This window comes from Saccopteryx leptura, chromosome 1, assembly GCF_036850995.1.
Source record: "Saccopteryx leptura isolate mSacLep1 chromosome 1, mSacLep1_pri_phased_curated, whole genome shotgun sequence".
NCBI classification, from domain to species: Eukaryota; Metazoa; Chordata; class Mammalia; order Chiroptera; family Emballonuridae; genus Saccopteryx; species Saccopteryx leptura.
This window is the reverse complement of record NC_089503.1, coordinates 292,109,717-292,124,790: the sequence shown is the minus strand read 5'-3', so window position 1 is coordinate 292,124,790 and position 15,074 is coordinate 292,109,717. Positions and strand designations below refer to the sequence as shown.

The 15,074-nt window shown below is 36.8% G+C and overlaps 1 protein-coding gene across 1 annotated transcript in view; it reads left to right on the top strand.

Annotated features, from left to right (window-relative positions):
- POLR3B (RNA polymerase III subunit B) overlaps window positions 1-15,074 on the top strand; it is a 136,037-nt gene that overhangs the window by 14,511 nt on the left and 106,452 nt on the right. Inside the window, exons 6-9 of the mRNA XM_066356055.1 lie at window positions 675-775; window positions 1,856-1,947; window positions 3,744-3,861; window positions 11,731-11,839. Of these exons, the coding sequence (XP_066212152.1) occupies window positions 675-775; window positions 1,856-1,947; window positions 3,744-3,861; window positions 11,731-11,839 (420 nt within the window). The remainder of the gene's footprint in view (window positions 1-674; window positions 776-1,855; window positions 1,948-3,743; window positions 3,862-11,730; window positions 11,840-15,074) is intronic.

Below are 15,074 nucleotides of genomic sequence, written 5' to 3'. Positions count from 1 at the left end.
AGGTTGATAATCAGAGAAATTTTTTTGTGACTATAGGTACCTGATGACCATCAGTGTAATGGGGAAATCATTGGTTTCCTGTTTGATCATGGCTTAGGCAAGGACATCATTTTGCCAGGCATGACAACATAAAACTAAAGCACACAGCTGCAACTTTTAAAGTCTTGCAAATGATTCAAATTGTTAGAACAATGTGATGAGTGATTTGTGCTATAACCTATTACTTGTTAAGTAATTTTGTGATATAGTTTTGTTTATTTAGAGAATAAAAGAAAGTATAGTTTAGACTTTTTAGTTTGTGTGTGTGTGCTTTAGTTATCACTATACTGGTTAACTGTTTTGAATAAGCTAGCCACAAAGGTATGAGAGCAGACTGTTGATGACATCAGATCAGTGAGAAGAAAGTCAGTGCCAGATGTTTTGCTCTGTTTCTGGGCTGGTAGGGGTGAGGGATGCTGTGGCGATGTCTAGATCTATAGCTGGCATCATTCCTCTCGAGGAGAAGGTAGGCTCATAATTTCCAGTGCGCTGAGGTGACGTATATAACAGCTCATTGTTTCATGAACAGATCCAAGTTCATGTGGGCCATACACTACTAACGAAGGAACTCTGGGGCTGTGAGGACTTTTTCTTTTCCAGAGATGAGGAGCAATGACTGTCTGAATGTATTTTAGTGTCGTCTGCGGGACATGACATACTCGGCCCCCATTACAGTGGATATTGAATATACCCGAGGCAGCCAGAGGATTATCCGCAATGCTTTACCCATTGGCAGGTGAGAAATGATCTTGGCATTAGAGTCGCCCTACCTGTGTTCCAGCCCTGTGAGTTGACTGTGGGCAGCTAAGTTCTTTTTGCCCCATTTTCTCATCTGAAAAATGTGGCAAGTAGTGCCTACTTTGTGGGCTTATTTTCTGGATTCAGTGAGTCAGCAGATAAAAGTACTTAAGCGGTGTCCAGCGCATAGTTGTGGTTGTTATTACTTTTTAATTGTGAATTCTTTTTTATAAAGTTAAAGAAAATGCTTCCATTTTTCTCTTATAACTCCAGGCTGTTAGGGAAACTTTAGGTAGATAACATTTTATTGAACTCTCTGGACTGGTCTTCCTGGTGAATTCATGTATAATTTAAGTTTGAATTTCCTGGTGGTTTAACTATTTCCCATAAAGCAGTATTTAAGGAGAGAAGTTACTTCTTTATACAGAACAAACTTGGAAATGTTAGCTAGCATTTTTACAGTCTGCTTTTCCTAATTAGGAAAATATATAGACTCTCCTATTAGACATGGACAAAAACCCACAGTAATAATAATAATATTGGTTACCAATGATATTGGACTTTAAACTTATTCCAAATAATCCCCATTCAAGTGTTTTTTCTTCTTTAAAAGTGCTAAGAGCTTAAGAAACAATCCATTCGTTAAACAAATATGCATCAACTTTCTGTTATTTGTCTGGCACTATGCTGGGTGCTCAGGTAAACAGAAAGATACTTATGATACAGCTCCTGTCAGCTACACTCAGGCTACATAAGTAACTATGACATCATTTGTTAAGTATTTCAAAACTGCCTAGTTTTGATAATCTCTTGTTTCTTACACTTTGATTCATTGTGCTATTTCTACATAACTAATGAAAGTCACTTTGTTTACCATGAATGAAGGGTTGCTGCATTTCCTGACTTTTACTAAAAAGCCTGTCTGCAAAGTTTCATGTGACTGTCATTCCTCTGCCTTTTATAATATGTCAGAGAGGAACGCAGACCTCTTAGTGATGACTACAGTACACAATTCGTATTTACCTTTATGCCAGTGATAATCTGTATGTGATATTTTCTTTTCTTTCTTTTAAAACAGAATGCCCATAATGCTTCGCAGTTCAAACTGTGTCCTTACAGGGAAAACGCCAGCAGAATTTGCCAAACTGAATGAATGTCCTTTAGATCCAGGTATGTGTGACTCCTTGGATTTGCCACCCTTCCTTTGTTTTGGTTTTTCTGTTGCTGGTTGGATTTTTTTAAAATATTTTTTCTTAAAACAATATCATCCTTACTATTCATAATGAACTTTGATAAAATTGTCCATGAAGTGTCCAGAAATTAGGTTCCAACTTTATTCTATTAGTCTGTATTTCTAAAAGATCAGCTGTCTCTTTTATTTCAGGTTTACAACTTTAATGCCCCAAGTTCTGATTTGTGGCTGTGGTTGTCATTTTTTTCTCTCTTTGCTCAATGGTAATACTCTTTTGGTGTGCTTAGAAATCCAAAAATAATCTCAAAGTTACTTGTCTAGCTGGTCTGAAAAGACTCAAACATCTAATTACAGGCTGTTTTAAATGTATTGATAGTAAAGGGGCAAAAAATGAAAGTCTTCTGTTTAAATTTTTAAAAATTATATGTTGGTACCTATTTTTAGGCAGTTTCTTTTATAAAGTTTCAAGCTTAGCCCTTAATAGAAAGTTTCTTTTAATTCCTTAACTCATATTTCACATTGATTTCACATATTTCATATTTCACATTAATTTACAGTTGCTTTAAAGTTGCACTGATGTAGAGTCCCAGAAGGTTTTGGAAAGGAGTTAACAAAGAATGTGACTTTTAGAAACTTTGCATAAGTCAAATAGATTGCCCTGTTTTTACTTACAATGGGGGTCCTTGGGTTATAACACAGTTCTGTTCCTACAATACTTACATAATCCAAATTTTTGTGTAAGTCAAAATACATCCTAGCTCCATGATGGTGAACCTTTTTATAAAAACCGCCCACTTTTCAGTGCTGGTCAACCTGGTCCCTCCTGCCCACTAGTGGGCAGTTCCAGCTTCCCATGGTGGGCTAATGGAGCAACCAAACGGCGCTGCGATTGGCCCACCATGAAAGCTGGAACGCCCACTAGTGGGCAGGAGGGACCAGGTTGACCAGCACTGAAAAGTGGGCGGGTTTTTATAAAAAAGTTCCCCATCATGGTCCTAGCCTAACACAAATGGAACACTTGTGCTTTTAACAGTCCAAAATGGCCTACGTTAGCGTACTGGGGGGCGGGACGCCAGCTCCCTCATTCATATGCCTCATTACTCTTACTGCTTATTCTCCTGACATGTGCAACCAAACTAGTTCACCCACCTAGTCTGTAAGTATGATGCTAATGACATAAACCAAACACTCACGTCTCAATTTTTTAAAGTCTTTATGGAAGTGAGCATCATAACCTTGAAATGTTGTATGTTAAGATTCTTGTAACCTGAGGAGCCCCTGTAATTGAAAGATAAAATGTAGTCTCACTCTATCCTATTCTAAATTGTGTGCAAAATACATATGGTAGTGTTTTATGAGTTTTGTTTAGTATATAATATTACGGAAACTTAGCCTACCATTATTGCTGATTTGCTAGAAAACTTAGAGTGAATTTCAGTTTACACTGAAGATTGTCAGTTATTTTTCTGCTTAAGAAATCTGAAGACTAATTTACTTACATAATTATTTTTATTCACTTCTTATATATGTCAGGTGCTTGTGAAGTATCGACCACTAAGATACATTTCCTGTTAAGAAGTTTATTGTGCTTCATTTATATAAAATCATGTGCAGACACTATCACTAATTCATTAAACAGTATCAGCAAACCTCTTCAAATTCCATGGTGGTGAGTGCTGTGCAGCAGTGGAAGAGTGATCTCTAATTCAGGAGATTACTAAATCACATTGTTTGAAGAATAGGCGGTGAAGCTTTTCTTGTTTCCTTTGAGCAGGTGGCTACTTTATTGTTAAAGGTGTGGAAAAAGTTATTCTTATCCAAGAACAGCTGTCGAAGAACAGGATCATTGTGGAAGCTGACAGAAAAGGGGCCGTTGGTGCTTCAGTTACCAGGTATGGAAAACTAGAGATGATGTTCATAAGAAAAATTGATAATTCCATTAACATCAGATGGCTATCTTTTGATATGGAGGCCCCTAGTTATTTCTCGTTGATAACAGGCAATGAAATATTTAAACTATCTGTGTTTAATTTATTGTTTAAGACTGTGAACATAGAGTACTGATTTAAAATTTTCTATGATGAAAGTGAGACATTGTTTGAAAGGCCACTAGTTATTTTACATTGAATTTTATGTTAATTTATAGTAGTATAAATATTAAAGGAACTTTTAAAAGAGAATTAAAAAACACCAGTTTTTCATGTTCCTTTTTAGTCTTTGACCGTTTTACATATGTATTTTGAATTATTATTATTGATTATTTCTTTTGGTATAATCAGATACTATTTTACATTTAACTTTTTTTTTTAGCAAGAGATAGAGGGAGAGAGAGGGACAGACAGACAGAAAGGGAGAGAGATGAGAAGCATCAGTTCTTTATTGTGGCACCTTAGTTGTTCATTAATTGCTTTCTCATATGTGCCTTGACTAGGGGGCTCCAGCAGAGTGAGTGACCCCTTGCTCAAGCCAGCAACCTTGGGCTCAAGCCAGCGACTATGGGGTCATGTCTATGATCCCACACTCAAGCCGGCAACCCCATGCTCAAACTTCTGAGCCCACACTCAAGCCAATGACCTTGGGGTTTTGAATCTGTGTCCTCTGCATCCCAGGCCGATGTTCTATCCACTGTGCTACCGCCTGGTTAGGCTTACATTTAACATTTAATGAATTATTTAATGGATTTAACATCTTATTTTTAGTTTTTCAGACCAGCCTCTTTCACAGTATGTTCATTTTTCTGTACCGGCATCTCTTATATTACTCTTGTAACTTTTCTCTGGTTTATTATCTTATGTAATTTGAAATTTGGAGGTTAATAAATTCTAGGAATAAAAAAATTTGTGACATAGTTAAGATGTAAGTATATAATAGAGTTTTTCTAACAACCTGTAATTAGAGGTATTTAACTCAGAGTTTCTGCATTTTTCTTTCTGGGTAAAGAGTCAACTAACAATAATGGCCATTTATTAAGCAGTTACTAGGAGGCAGCTGATGTTGTAATCAGGGTCCCATGAAGAGGAGCCGCAGAGGAATGAGGCAGCATCAGTACTGCAGGTGGAGGACCCCAATCTCTCCTGGATTGAAGTGCCTTGGAGAGATCAGCTATCCAATTTATTAAGCAGAAACATGACATTATGCTGAGAAACTAACAAGCAGAATACAGTGTCCAATTTTATTATTTAGTTTTGCAAAACTGATTAGTTTGCTCTTGCCCTTTCTTCACATACTATTTTTTACAAATTGAAGGTTTGTAAAACACTGCTTCAAGCAAGTCTATTGATTCCATATTTCCAACAGCATTTACTCACTTCATGTCTCTCTATCACATTTTGGTAATTTTCACATTTCGAACTTTTTTTTTATGATTAACTTTTTTAAAAAAATTTTAATGGGGTGACATTGATAAACCAGGGTACATATGTTCAGAGAAAACATCTCTATGTTATTTTGACATTTGATTATGCTGCATTCCCATCACCCAAAGTCCAATTGTCTTCCATCACCTTCTAACTGGTTTTCTTTATGCCCTTCCCTTCCCCGAACCCCTTCCCTCTTCTCCCCCCCTCCCCATAACCCCCACACTCTTGTCCATGTCTCTGAGTCTCATTTTTATGTCCCACCTCTGTATGGAATCATACAGTTCTTAGTTTTTTCTGATTTACTTATTTTGCTCAGTATAATGTTATCAGGGTCCATCCATGTTGTTTTAAATGATCCGATGTCATCATTTCTTATGGCTGAGTAGTATTCCATAGTATATATGTACCAAAGCTTTTTAATCCACTCGTCCACTGATGGACACTTGGGCTGTTTCCAGATCTTCACTATTGTGAACAATGCTGCCATAAACATGGGGGTGCATTTCTTCTTTTCAAACAGTGCTATGGTGTTCTTGGGGTATATTCCTAAAAGTGGGATAGCTGGATCAAAAGGCAGTTCAATTTTTAATTTCTTGAGGAATCTCCATACTGTTTTTCCATAGTGGCTGCACCAGTCTGCATTCCCACCAGCAGTGCAGGAGGGTTCCCTTTTCTCCACATACTCGTCAGCACTTATTCTGTGTTGTTTTGTTGATGAGCGCCATTCTGACTGGTGTGAAGTGATACCTCATTGTGGTCTTAATTTGCATTTCTCTAATGATCAGTGATGTTGAGCATCTTTTCATATGCTTATTGGCCATCTGTATGTCCTCTTTGGAGAAGTATCCATTTCTTTTGCCTATTTTTGGATTGGATTGTTTGTCTTCCTGGTATTGAGTTTTAAAAGTTCTTTATAGATTTTGGTTATTAACCCCTTCTCAGACGTATTGTCAAATATAAGGTCTACCGGAAAGTTCTGTTTGTTTTTGGAATAAAACAAAATACAAATTTTTCTTACCGTCAATAAACTTTATTAAGTAATATATTTCCATACCAATCCTATCTTCCGAATATGGTCCGAAATGGTTTGCTGAGCTGAATTAAGCCTTTCTGCGATCTCCGATGTTGTCAGAAAAGGATCTTGCTCCAACATGGTCTTAACAACATCATCATCGATCAAAGATGGTCTCCCAGAACATGGCTTATCAGAAAGGTCGAAATCACCTGTTTCGAATTTTTCGAACCATCTTCTGCATGTCCTGTCAGAAACTGTACCTTCACCAAACATTTTCAATAAATTTCTACATGCTTCTGTAGCATTTCTTCCTTGTTGAAATTCGTATACAATAGTGGCGTAAATGAACTTCATTAGTAGCCATGGGTACACTTTCACTTCACACATAAGACTAACGTGAATCAACTTTGTTTTAGTTAATTTGCTACGTCAGTATGTATACATTAAGTGATAAAAATAGAGAGGCACACATGCGCCAAAAAAAACGTGCTTACGTGTCGAAACTTGTGATAGAAACAGACAGAATTTTCCAGTAGACCTTATATATTCTCCCATTGTGTAGTTTGTCTTTTTATTCTGTTTTTATTGTCTTTAGCTGTACAGAAGCTTTTTAGTTTGATATAGTCCCATTTGTTTATCCTGTCTTTTATTTCACTGGCCCGTGGAGATAAATCAGCAAATATGTATATATTGCTGGGAGAGATGTCAGAGAGCTTACTGCCTATGTTTTCTTCTAAGATGCTTATGGTTTTACAGCTTACATTTAAGTCTTTTATCCATTTTGAGTTTATTTTTGTGAATGGTGTAAGTTGGTGGTCTAGTTTCATTTTTTTGGAGGTAGCTGTCCAATTTTCCCAACACCATTTGTTGAAGAGGCTGTCTTTATTCCGATGTATGCTCTTACCTCCTTTGTCAAATATCAGTTGTCCATAAAGGTGTGGGTTTATTTCTGGGTTCTCAGTTCTGTTCCATTGATCTATATGTCTGTTCTTATGCCAGTACCAGGCTGTTTTGAGTACAATGACCTTATAGTATAACTTGATGTCCGGAAGTGTGATACCTCCCACTTTATTCTTCCTTTTCAAGATTGCTGAGGCTATTCGTGTTCTCTTTTGGTTCTATATAAATTTTTGGAATATGTATTCTATATCTTTGAAGTAAGTCATTGGTATTTTAATAGGAATTGCATTGAATTTATAAATTGCTTTGGGTAATATAGACATTTTAATGATGTTTATTTTTCCTAACCATGAGCACGGTATATGCTTCCACTTTTTTGTATCTTCCCTGATTTCTTTTATCAATGTTTTATAATTTTCCGAGTACAAGTCTTTAATCTCCCTGGTTAAATTTATTCCTAGGTACTTTATTTTTTTGGTTGTGATGGTAAAGGGGATTGCTTCCTTAATTTCTCTTTCTGACAGTTCATTGTTAGTGTATAAAAATGCCTCTGATTTCTGAGTATTAATTTTATATCCTGCCACCTTGCTAAATTCTTTTACCAGGTCTAGTAGTTTTTTGACTGAGACTTTAGGGTTTTCTATATACAATATCATATCATCTACAAATAATGACACTTTTACTTCTTCTTTTCCAATTTGGATGCCTTTTACTTCTTTTTCTTGTCTGATTGCTGTGGCTAGGACTTCCAGAACTATGTTGAATAAGAGTGGTGAAAGGGGGCATCCCTACCTTGTTCCTGATCTTAAGGGTATTGCTTTGAATTTTTGCCCATTGAGTATGATGTTGGCTTTGGGTTTGTCATAGGTGGCCTTTATCATGTTGAGGTATGCTCCCTGTATTCCCACTTTGCTGAGAGTTTTGATCATGAACAGGTGCTGGATTTTATCAAATGCTTTTTCTGCATCTATTGAAATTATCATGTGGTTTTTCTCCTTCCTTTTGTTTATATGATGAATCACATTGATTGTTTTGTGAATATTGTACCAGCCTTGCCTCCCAAGAATAAATCCTACTTGATCATGGTGTGTGATTTTTTTCATATATTGCTGGATCCGGTTTGCTAATATTTTGTTGAGGATTTTAGCATCTAAATGCATCAGGGACATTGGCCTATAATTTTTTTTCTTTGTGTTGTCTTTGCCTGGTTTTGGAATCAGAATTATACTTGCGTCATAAAAGGAGCTTGGAAGTTTTCCTTCCTCTTGAATTTTTTGAAATAGCTTGAGAAGTATAGGAGTTAGTTTTTCTTTGAATATTTGGTAGAATTCACTTGTGAAGCCATCAGGCCCAGGACTTTTCTTTTTTGGGAGTTTTTTGATAACTGTTTCAATCTCATTTGTTGGAATTGGTCTGTTTAGGTTTTCTAATTCTTCCAGATTAATTTTTGGAAGATTATATGTTTCAAGGAATTTGTCCATTTCATCTAGGTTGTCTTAATTTTTTGGCGTACAGTTCTTCATAGTATTTTCTTACAATATTTTGTATTTCTCTTGTGCCAGTTATTATTTCTCCACTCTCATTTCTAATTTTATTTATTTGAATCCTCTCTTTTTTTTTCTTGGTGAGTCTGGTTAAAGGTTCATCGATCTTGTTGACCTTTTCAAAGAACCAGCTCCTGGTTTCATTGATTCTCTGTATTGTTTCTTTAGCCTCTATGTCATTTATTTCTGCTCTAATCTTTATTATTTCCTTCCTTCTACTACCTCTGGGCTTTACGTGCTGTTCTTTTTCTAGTTCTTTTAGATGCAGGGTCAAGTTGTTTATTTGAGCTTTTTCTAGCTTCTTGAGGTATGCCTATAATGCTATGAACTTCCTTCTCAGGGCTGCTTTTGCTGTGTTCCATAAATTTTTTTTTTTTTTTTCATTCTGAAGCTGGAAACGGGGAGAGACAGTCAGACAGACTCCCGCATGCGCTCGACCAGGATCCACCCGGCACGTCCACCAGGGGCGGTGCTCTGCCCACCAGGGGGCAATGCTCTGCCCCTTTGGGGCGTCGCTCTGCCGTGACCAGAGCCACTCTAGTGCCTGGGGCAGAGGCCAAGGAGCCATCCCCAGTGCCCGGGCCATCTTTGCTCCAATGGAGCCTTGGCTGCGGGAGGGGAAGAGAGAGACAGAGAGGAAGGAGGGGGGGGTGGAGAAGCAAATGGGCTCTTCTCCTATGTGCCCTGGCCAGGAATCGAACCCGGGTCCCCCGCACGCCAGGCCGATGCTCTACCACTGAGCCAACCGGCCAGGGCCGTGTCCCATAAATTTTGAGTTGATGTATGCTCGTTATTATTTGTTTCTAGGAATTTTTAAATTTCTTCTTTGATCTCATTGTTTACCCATTCATTATTTAATAACATGCTATTTAGTTTCCAAGTGTTGAGTATTTTCAGTTTTTCTGTTGTGTTTGATTTCTAGTTTCATGCCATTGTGATCAGAGAAAGTGCTTGATATGATTTCCATCTTCTTAAATTTGTTGAGACCACTTTTGTGCCCTAACATATGGTCTATCCTAAAGAATGTACCATGAGCACTTGAAAAGAATGTATATTCTGCTGCTTTAGGGTGAAAGGTTCTGAAGATATCTATTAAATCAAGTTGATCTAGTATGTCCTTTTAAGTCTGCTGTTTCTTTGTTAATTTTATTTCTTGAGGATCTATCTAGGGATGTTAGTGGGGTATTGAAATCCCCTACTATTATAGTATTGCTGTTGATCTTGCCCTTTAAATCTATCAAAGTCTGCTTTATATATTTAGGTGCTCCTATATTAGGTGCATAGATATTTATAACAGTTATATCTTCCTGTTGGATTGCTCCCTTTATCATTCTGTAGTGACCTTCTTTATCTCTTACTATAGTCTTTGTTTTAAAGTCCATTTTGTCTGATATAAGTATTGCTACCCCAGCTTTTTTTTTCATTTCCTTTTGCGAAATGAAATTTGTGAAATATTTTTTCCATCCTTTTATCTTCAGTCTATGTGCATCTTTTGTTTTAAGGTGTGTCTCTTGTAGACAGCATATGTGTGGGTCCTGTTGTCTTATCTGCGCAGCTACCCTATGTCTTTGAGTGAATCATTTAATCCATTTACATTTAAGGTTATTATTGATATGTAATTGTTTATTGCCATTTTATTCTTTAAAACTATATTCCTTTTTTGCTATATTCTTTTTCTCCTTTGATCTGTTTACAACAGGCCCCTTAGCATTTCTTGCAGCCTTGGTTTGGTTATAGTGAATCCTTTGAGTTTTTTTTGTCTGGAAAGCTTTTTATTTCTCCTTCCATTTTAAATGATAGCCTTGCTGGATAAAGTAGTCTTGGTTGTGCTCTTGCCCTTTCTGAGACATAACATCACACCGTCTGCTGTCTCATTCCTGACCTGCAGAAAACTCCTGCAGGGCCAAGCATCGTGTCCTTGAGGCCTTCCCTGGACGCACAACTGTCTTCAGCCATGTATGCTTGGTCTCAACCTTCACTTCCTCAGAATGGGAACAAAAAGTCATTCGGTTCTTTGCTTTCCTCCAATAGCAGGCAGTATACTAGATGCTTTACATAATTTTGTTAGTTCAATCCCCCAAGATAAGTGGTATTATCTGTTTTACAGCTGAGTAACCAGCCTTGTGTGCAGGGTAACATTGATCATCAGGAATACCAGCATTTGAACCAAGATCTAATAATTCTACAGTCCATGTCATCCTACTGTATTCAGTTTTTGAACCAGGGCAATCAGGACTTGAATCCTAAAGTTTTTGTTTGCTAGCTATGAGGTACTTGGGTAAGGAGTTACTTAGCTTCTCTAAATCTTGGTTTCCTCATCTATGATTCAGAGACAACACTTCAAAGTAAGTGTTAATATGTAAGAGATAAGGCTAATGTAAGTAGATTGGGTAGCAGTGCATAATATATAGCCAGTGATCAGCTGTGTTACTTTTATCGTTGAATAAAACTTTGAAATGTTTTTGTATCCATTAGGAATTTTATAGTGAATAGATAGTAATAGAAGGAGATTGCCTTAGTTTTTTTGTTGGTTGTACTCTCTATCAAGACTGTAGGTATGTTTTATTGAATTTTTAGTATACAGTTTTATTTATTCATTGCTTTCTCATTATGCAACAGGATCATATTGAGGTCTTTCTCTTCAAATGTATAAAATTGATTATGAATGTATATGTCCACACTGGGTCCAATCAGTTCAGGTAGAATTAAAGTGAAGAAGGTCAGAATGAATTGGTGATTGCCACTCATTCACCCACAAAACTTTCACCATAATCTCAAAGCTAAAGAAACATTTATGGTGTTTTAAAATGGAAGTTTCAGGGGCAGGAGAGGACTTGTGCATCTTTTAAAAGCACCTATTAGATAGGATCTTATTGATTGATGAACATTGCTATTTTATGTTACTAGTGGGGATGCATTTTAACCGATTTGTGTTTCCTATAGCTCTACCCATGAGAAAAAAAGCAGAACCAATATGGCTGTGAAACAAGGACGATTTTATTTGAGGCATAATACTTTATCAGAAGATATACCCATTGTAATTATATTTAAGGTAAGGTTGTAGGCATCTACTGAAAATTATGAAGAATTTTTTTTCTTTTTTTAAATTTTAATTGTTTTCAGTTATAGATGAATTTCAATATTATATTGATTTCAGGGGTATGTAGCATAGTGGTCAGACATTTATATCACTTACAAAGTAATCCCCCTGGTAAGTCTAGAAGTACCCACTTGGCATTATACATAGTTATTATAATATTATTGACTGTATTCACTATGCTGTACTTGACATCCCTGTAACTATTTTGTAAATACCAATTTGTACTTCTTAATCCCTTTACATTTTTCAAAAAGTCCACCAACCCCCCTTCCATCTGGCAACCATCAGTTTGTTCTCTGTGTCTATGAGTCTGTTTCCGTTTTGTTTCTCTGGTTATTTTCATAATGTAATTAGAAATTTAGAGGAGGACAAGGAGTTTTAAGGATAGAAGGATTTGCGATATGGATAAGTCGTCAGTTATAAAATGTATTTTGTTTTATTTTATTTTAGGTGGGAGATAGTGAGGCAGACTCCCATATGCACCCTGATTGGGATCCACCTGGGAACCCCCATCTGGGGCTGATGCTCAAGTACTGAGCTATTTTTAGCACCTGAGGCTGATGTGCTCCAATGGAGCTGTCCTCAGTGCCTGGGGCCACACTTGAACGAATTGAGCCACTGGCTACAGGAGGGGAAGAGGCAGAGAAGGGGGAAGAGAGGTGAGAAGCAGATGGTTGCTTCTTCTGTGTGCCCTGACTGGGAATCAAACCTGGGATGTCCATTTGTGGGGCCGATGCTCTATCCACTGAGCCACTGGCCAGGGCTTATAGAATATATTTTAAATTGAAAGCTAATAAGACCAGGGTTCACAATATTTTAAAAATAGGAATTTTTTTAATAGATCTATTATAAAAAATTCCAAAGGTACAAAAGGGTATATATAGTGATGAGTAAGTCTCCCACCTATCTGTACCTAACCATGTGATACTAGTTCTGCCCAGAGATACTAGTTGCTACTAGTTTCTTTCTAGAGATAATCTGCACATACAAGCACACGCGTACATAGTACAGTTTTATTATTGTTTATTGTATTGTTTTTTATTTACATATATTGCTCATCATTTTGCACTTAGGTTTTTCCTTTCCTTTTTTTTTGTAACTTAGTTTGGAGATAGTGTTAGATTACTTCATATAGAGCTACTATATTCTTTCTTACAAACTGTTCTATTTATGGCTGTACTATTATTTAATCATTCCCCATCAGTGGAGATATATATATATATATTGCTGTTACAAAACTGCTGTAATGTCATATTCCACATGGGCAAGGACATCTATAGGCTAAATTTCTGGTAGTGGAATTTTCTAGCTCAAAGAGTATGGACCAAGTTCATTGTCCTTTTTTATGGCTTTCTGGATTCTAGTGAGTTTCTACATAAACATGAGTCTTCATTCTCAACTGATTTCTTTTTAGCTTGTTCTTCTTCTCTGATAATTGTATAGTGGCTCTGAGACAAATATTATGCCCATTCTACGAACAGTTATAATATTAGTCATTTATCAAAACAAAAATGGTTCATATTATAGCATACAGTTGGTCTTCAGTATGCACATAATCTGTATTTGCCAATTCTACTTGCTAAAATTTATTTGTAACTGCAAATCAATACTTGTGGTGCTTTTCAATTATTCATGGACATACACGTGCACAGAACAGTAAAAAATTTGAGTCACCAAACACGCACATTCCAGCTGAGATCAAACAAGGCAACACTGCCTACTCATTTTAGCTCTTTTTGAAGTTTATTTAGTGCTATGTTTTTTGCATTTTTGTACCTTTAATTGGTGATTTTACTGTTTAAAATGACACACAGGCATAGTGCTGAGGTTGCTATCTAGGGTTCCAAAGGGCAAAAAAGCTGTGATGTGCCTTATGGAGAAAATATGTGTGTTAAATATAAGCTTTGTTCAGGTATGAGTTACAGTGTTGTTGGTTGTGTCTTCAGTGTAAATGAATCATATAGCTATATTAAATGAGGTATCTTTAAATAGAAACATTGTAGTAATCAGTTGAAGACAGTGTAACCAGAGGCTCACAAGAACCTAACTATTCCCTCTAGGAGCAATGCTTCAATATTTGTTAATTCATGTTTTCGGCAACTTTGTAGAATGTAGCTACTCTGAATAATGATGATCAGCTGTAGATGGGTATTAAATGACTCTTTAAAACTAGGTTGATTGATATAAAGAGCTCAGATTATCTTAGGAAATACCGAAGAGATACTGAATACTCCAGATAATTTCAGAGGTTGATATAATTACTCATTTCTCATTATTTAGTTTTACTTCAGCATTAAATATTTCTGTTCATCAGTTGATAATGGTAGTGGAAATATTTTGGGGGATCTCAGCAAGAGAAAAACAGAGAGATCCTCTTAGGTGGAATTAACGAAGTTGGTTAAAAAGGAAAAACATTTGGATATAAGCCTTGAGGAGTAAGAAAGGAGCTGAGCTGTCCTATTAAAGCTATAACCAGGTGACAGAGCATAGGAGTTGGGGAGGTAACGGACCTCCTCATGTGAGGGTGGTGTTGGGGGCCAGGGAGTTATTAAGAGGTTATAGAAAAATTTTTTTTTTCTTCTTTACCCAGTAAGAGGAAGGGAGATAAAGAGACAGACTCCTGCATGCACCCCAACCGGGATCCACCCAGCAACCTCTTTCTGGGACCGATGCTGTGCCCATCTGGGGCCATGCTTGCAAGCAAGCTATAATTAGTGCCTGAGGTGGAGGCTACACGACCCATCCTAAGTTCCTGGTGCCTATGTGCTTGAACCAATCAAGCCATAGTGGTGGGAGAAGGGAGAGAGAGAATTAGAAGGGGAATGGGGAAGGGTGGAGAAGCAGTGGTTGCTTCTCCTGTGTGCCCTGACCTAGGACATCCATATTCTGGGCCAATGCTCTACTACTGAGCAAACTGGTCAGGGCCAAAGAAATATTTTAATGTTTAGTAGAGTTTAATTTGCTTTTGAGTTCTCTAAATGAAATGATGCCATTTATTTTCTTTTTAGGGTGATGATGATGATGATGATGATAATGATAGCAGAACCATTGTATCAGGGGGCCAGGGAGAATTTATAAATATACTTTATTATCTTTGTTCAAATTTTTATATTTTTTAAACAAGTAATTTTGGCTTTTTTCTAGGGAACCCTCAGTACCCAACACAGTGGTGTTTAGTGAAGAAAAT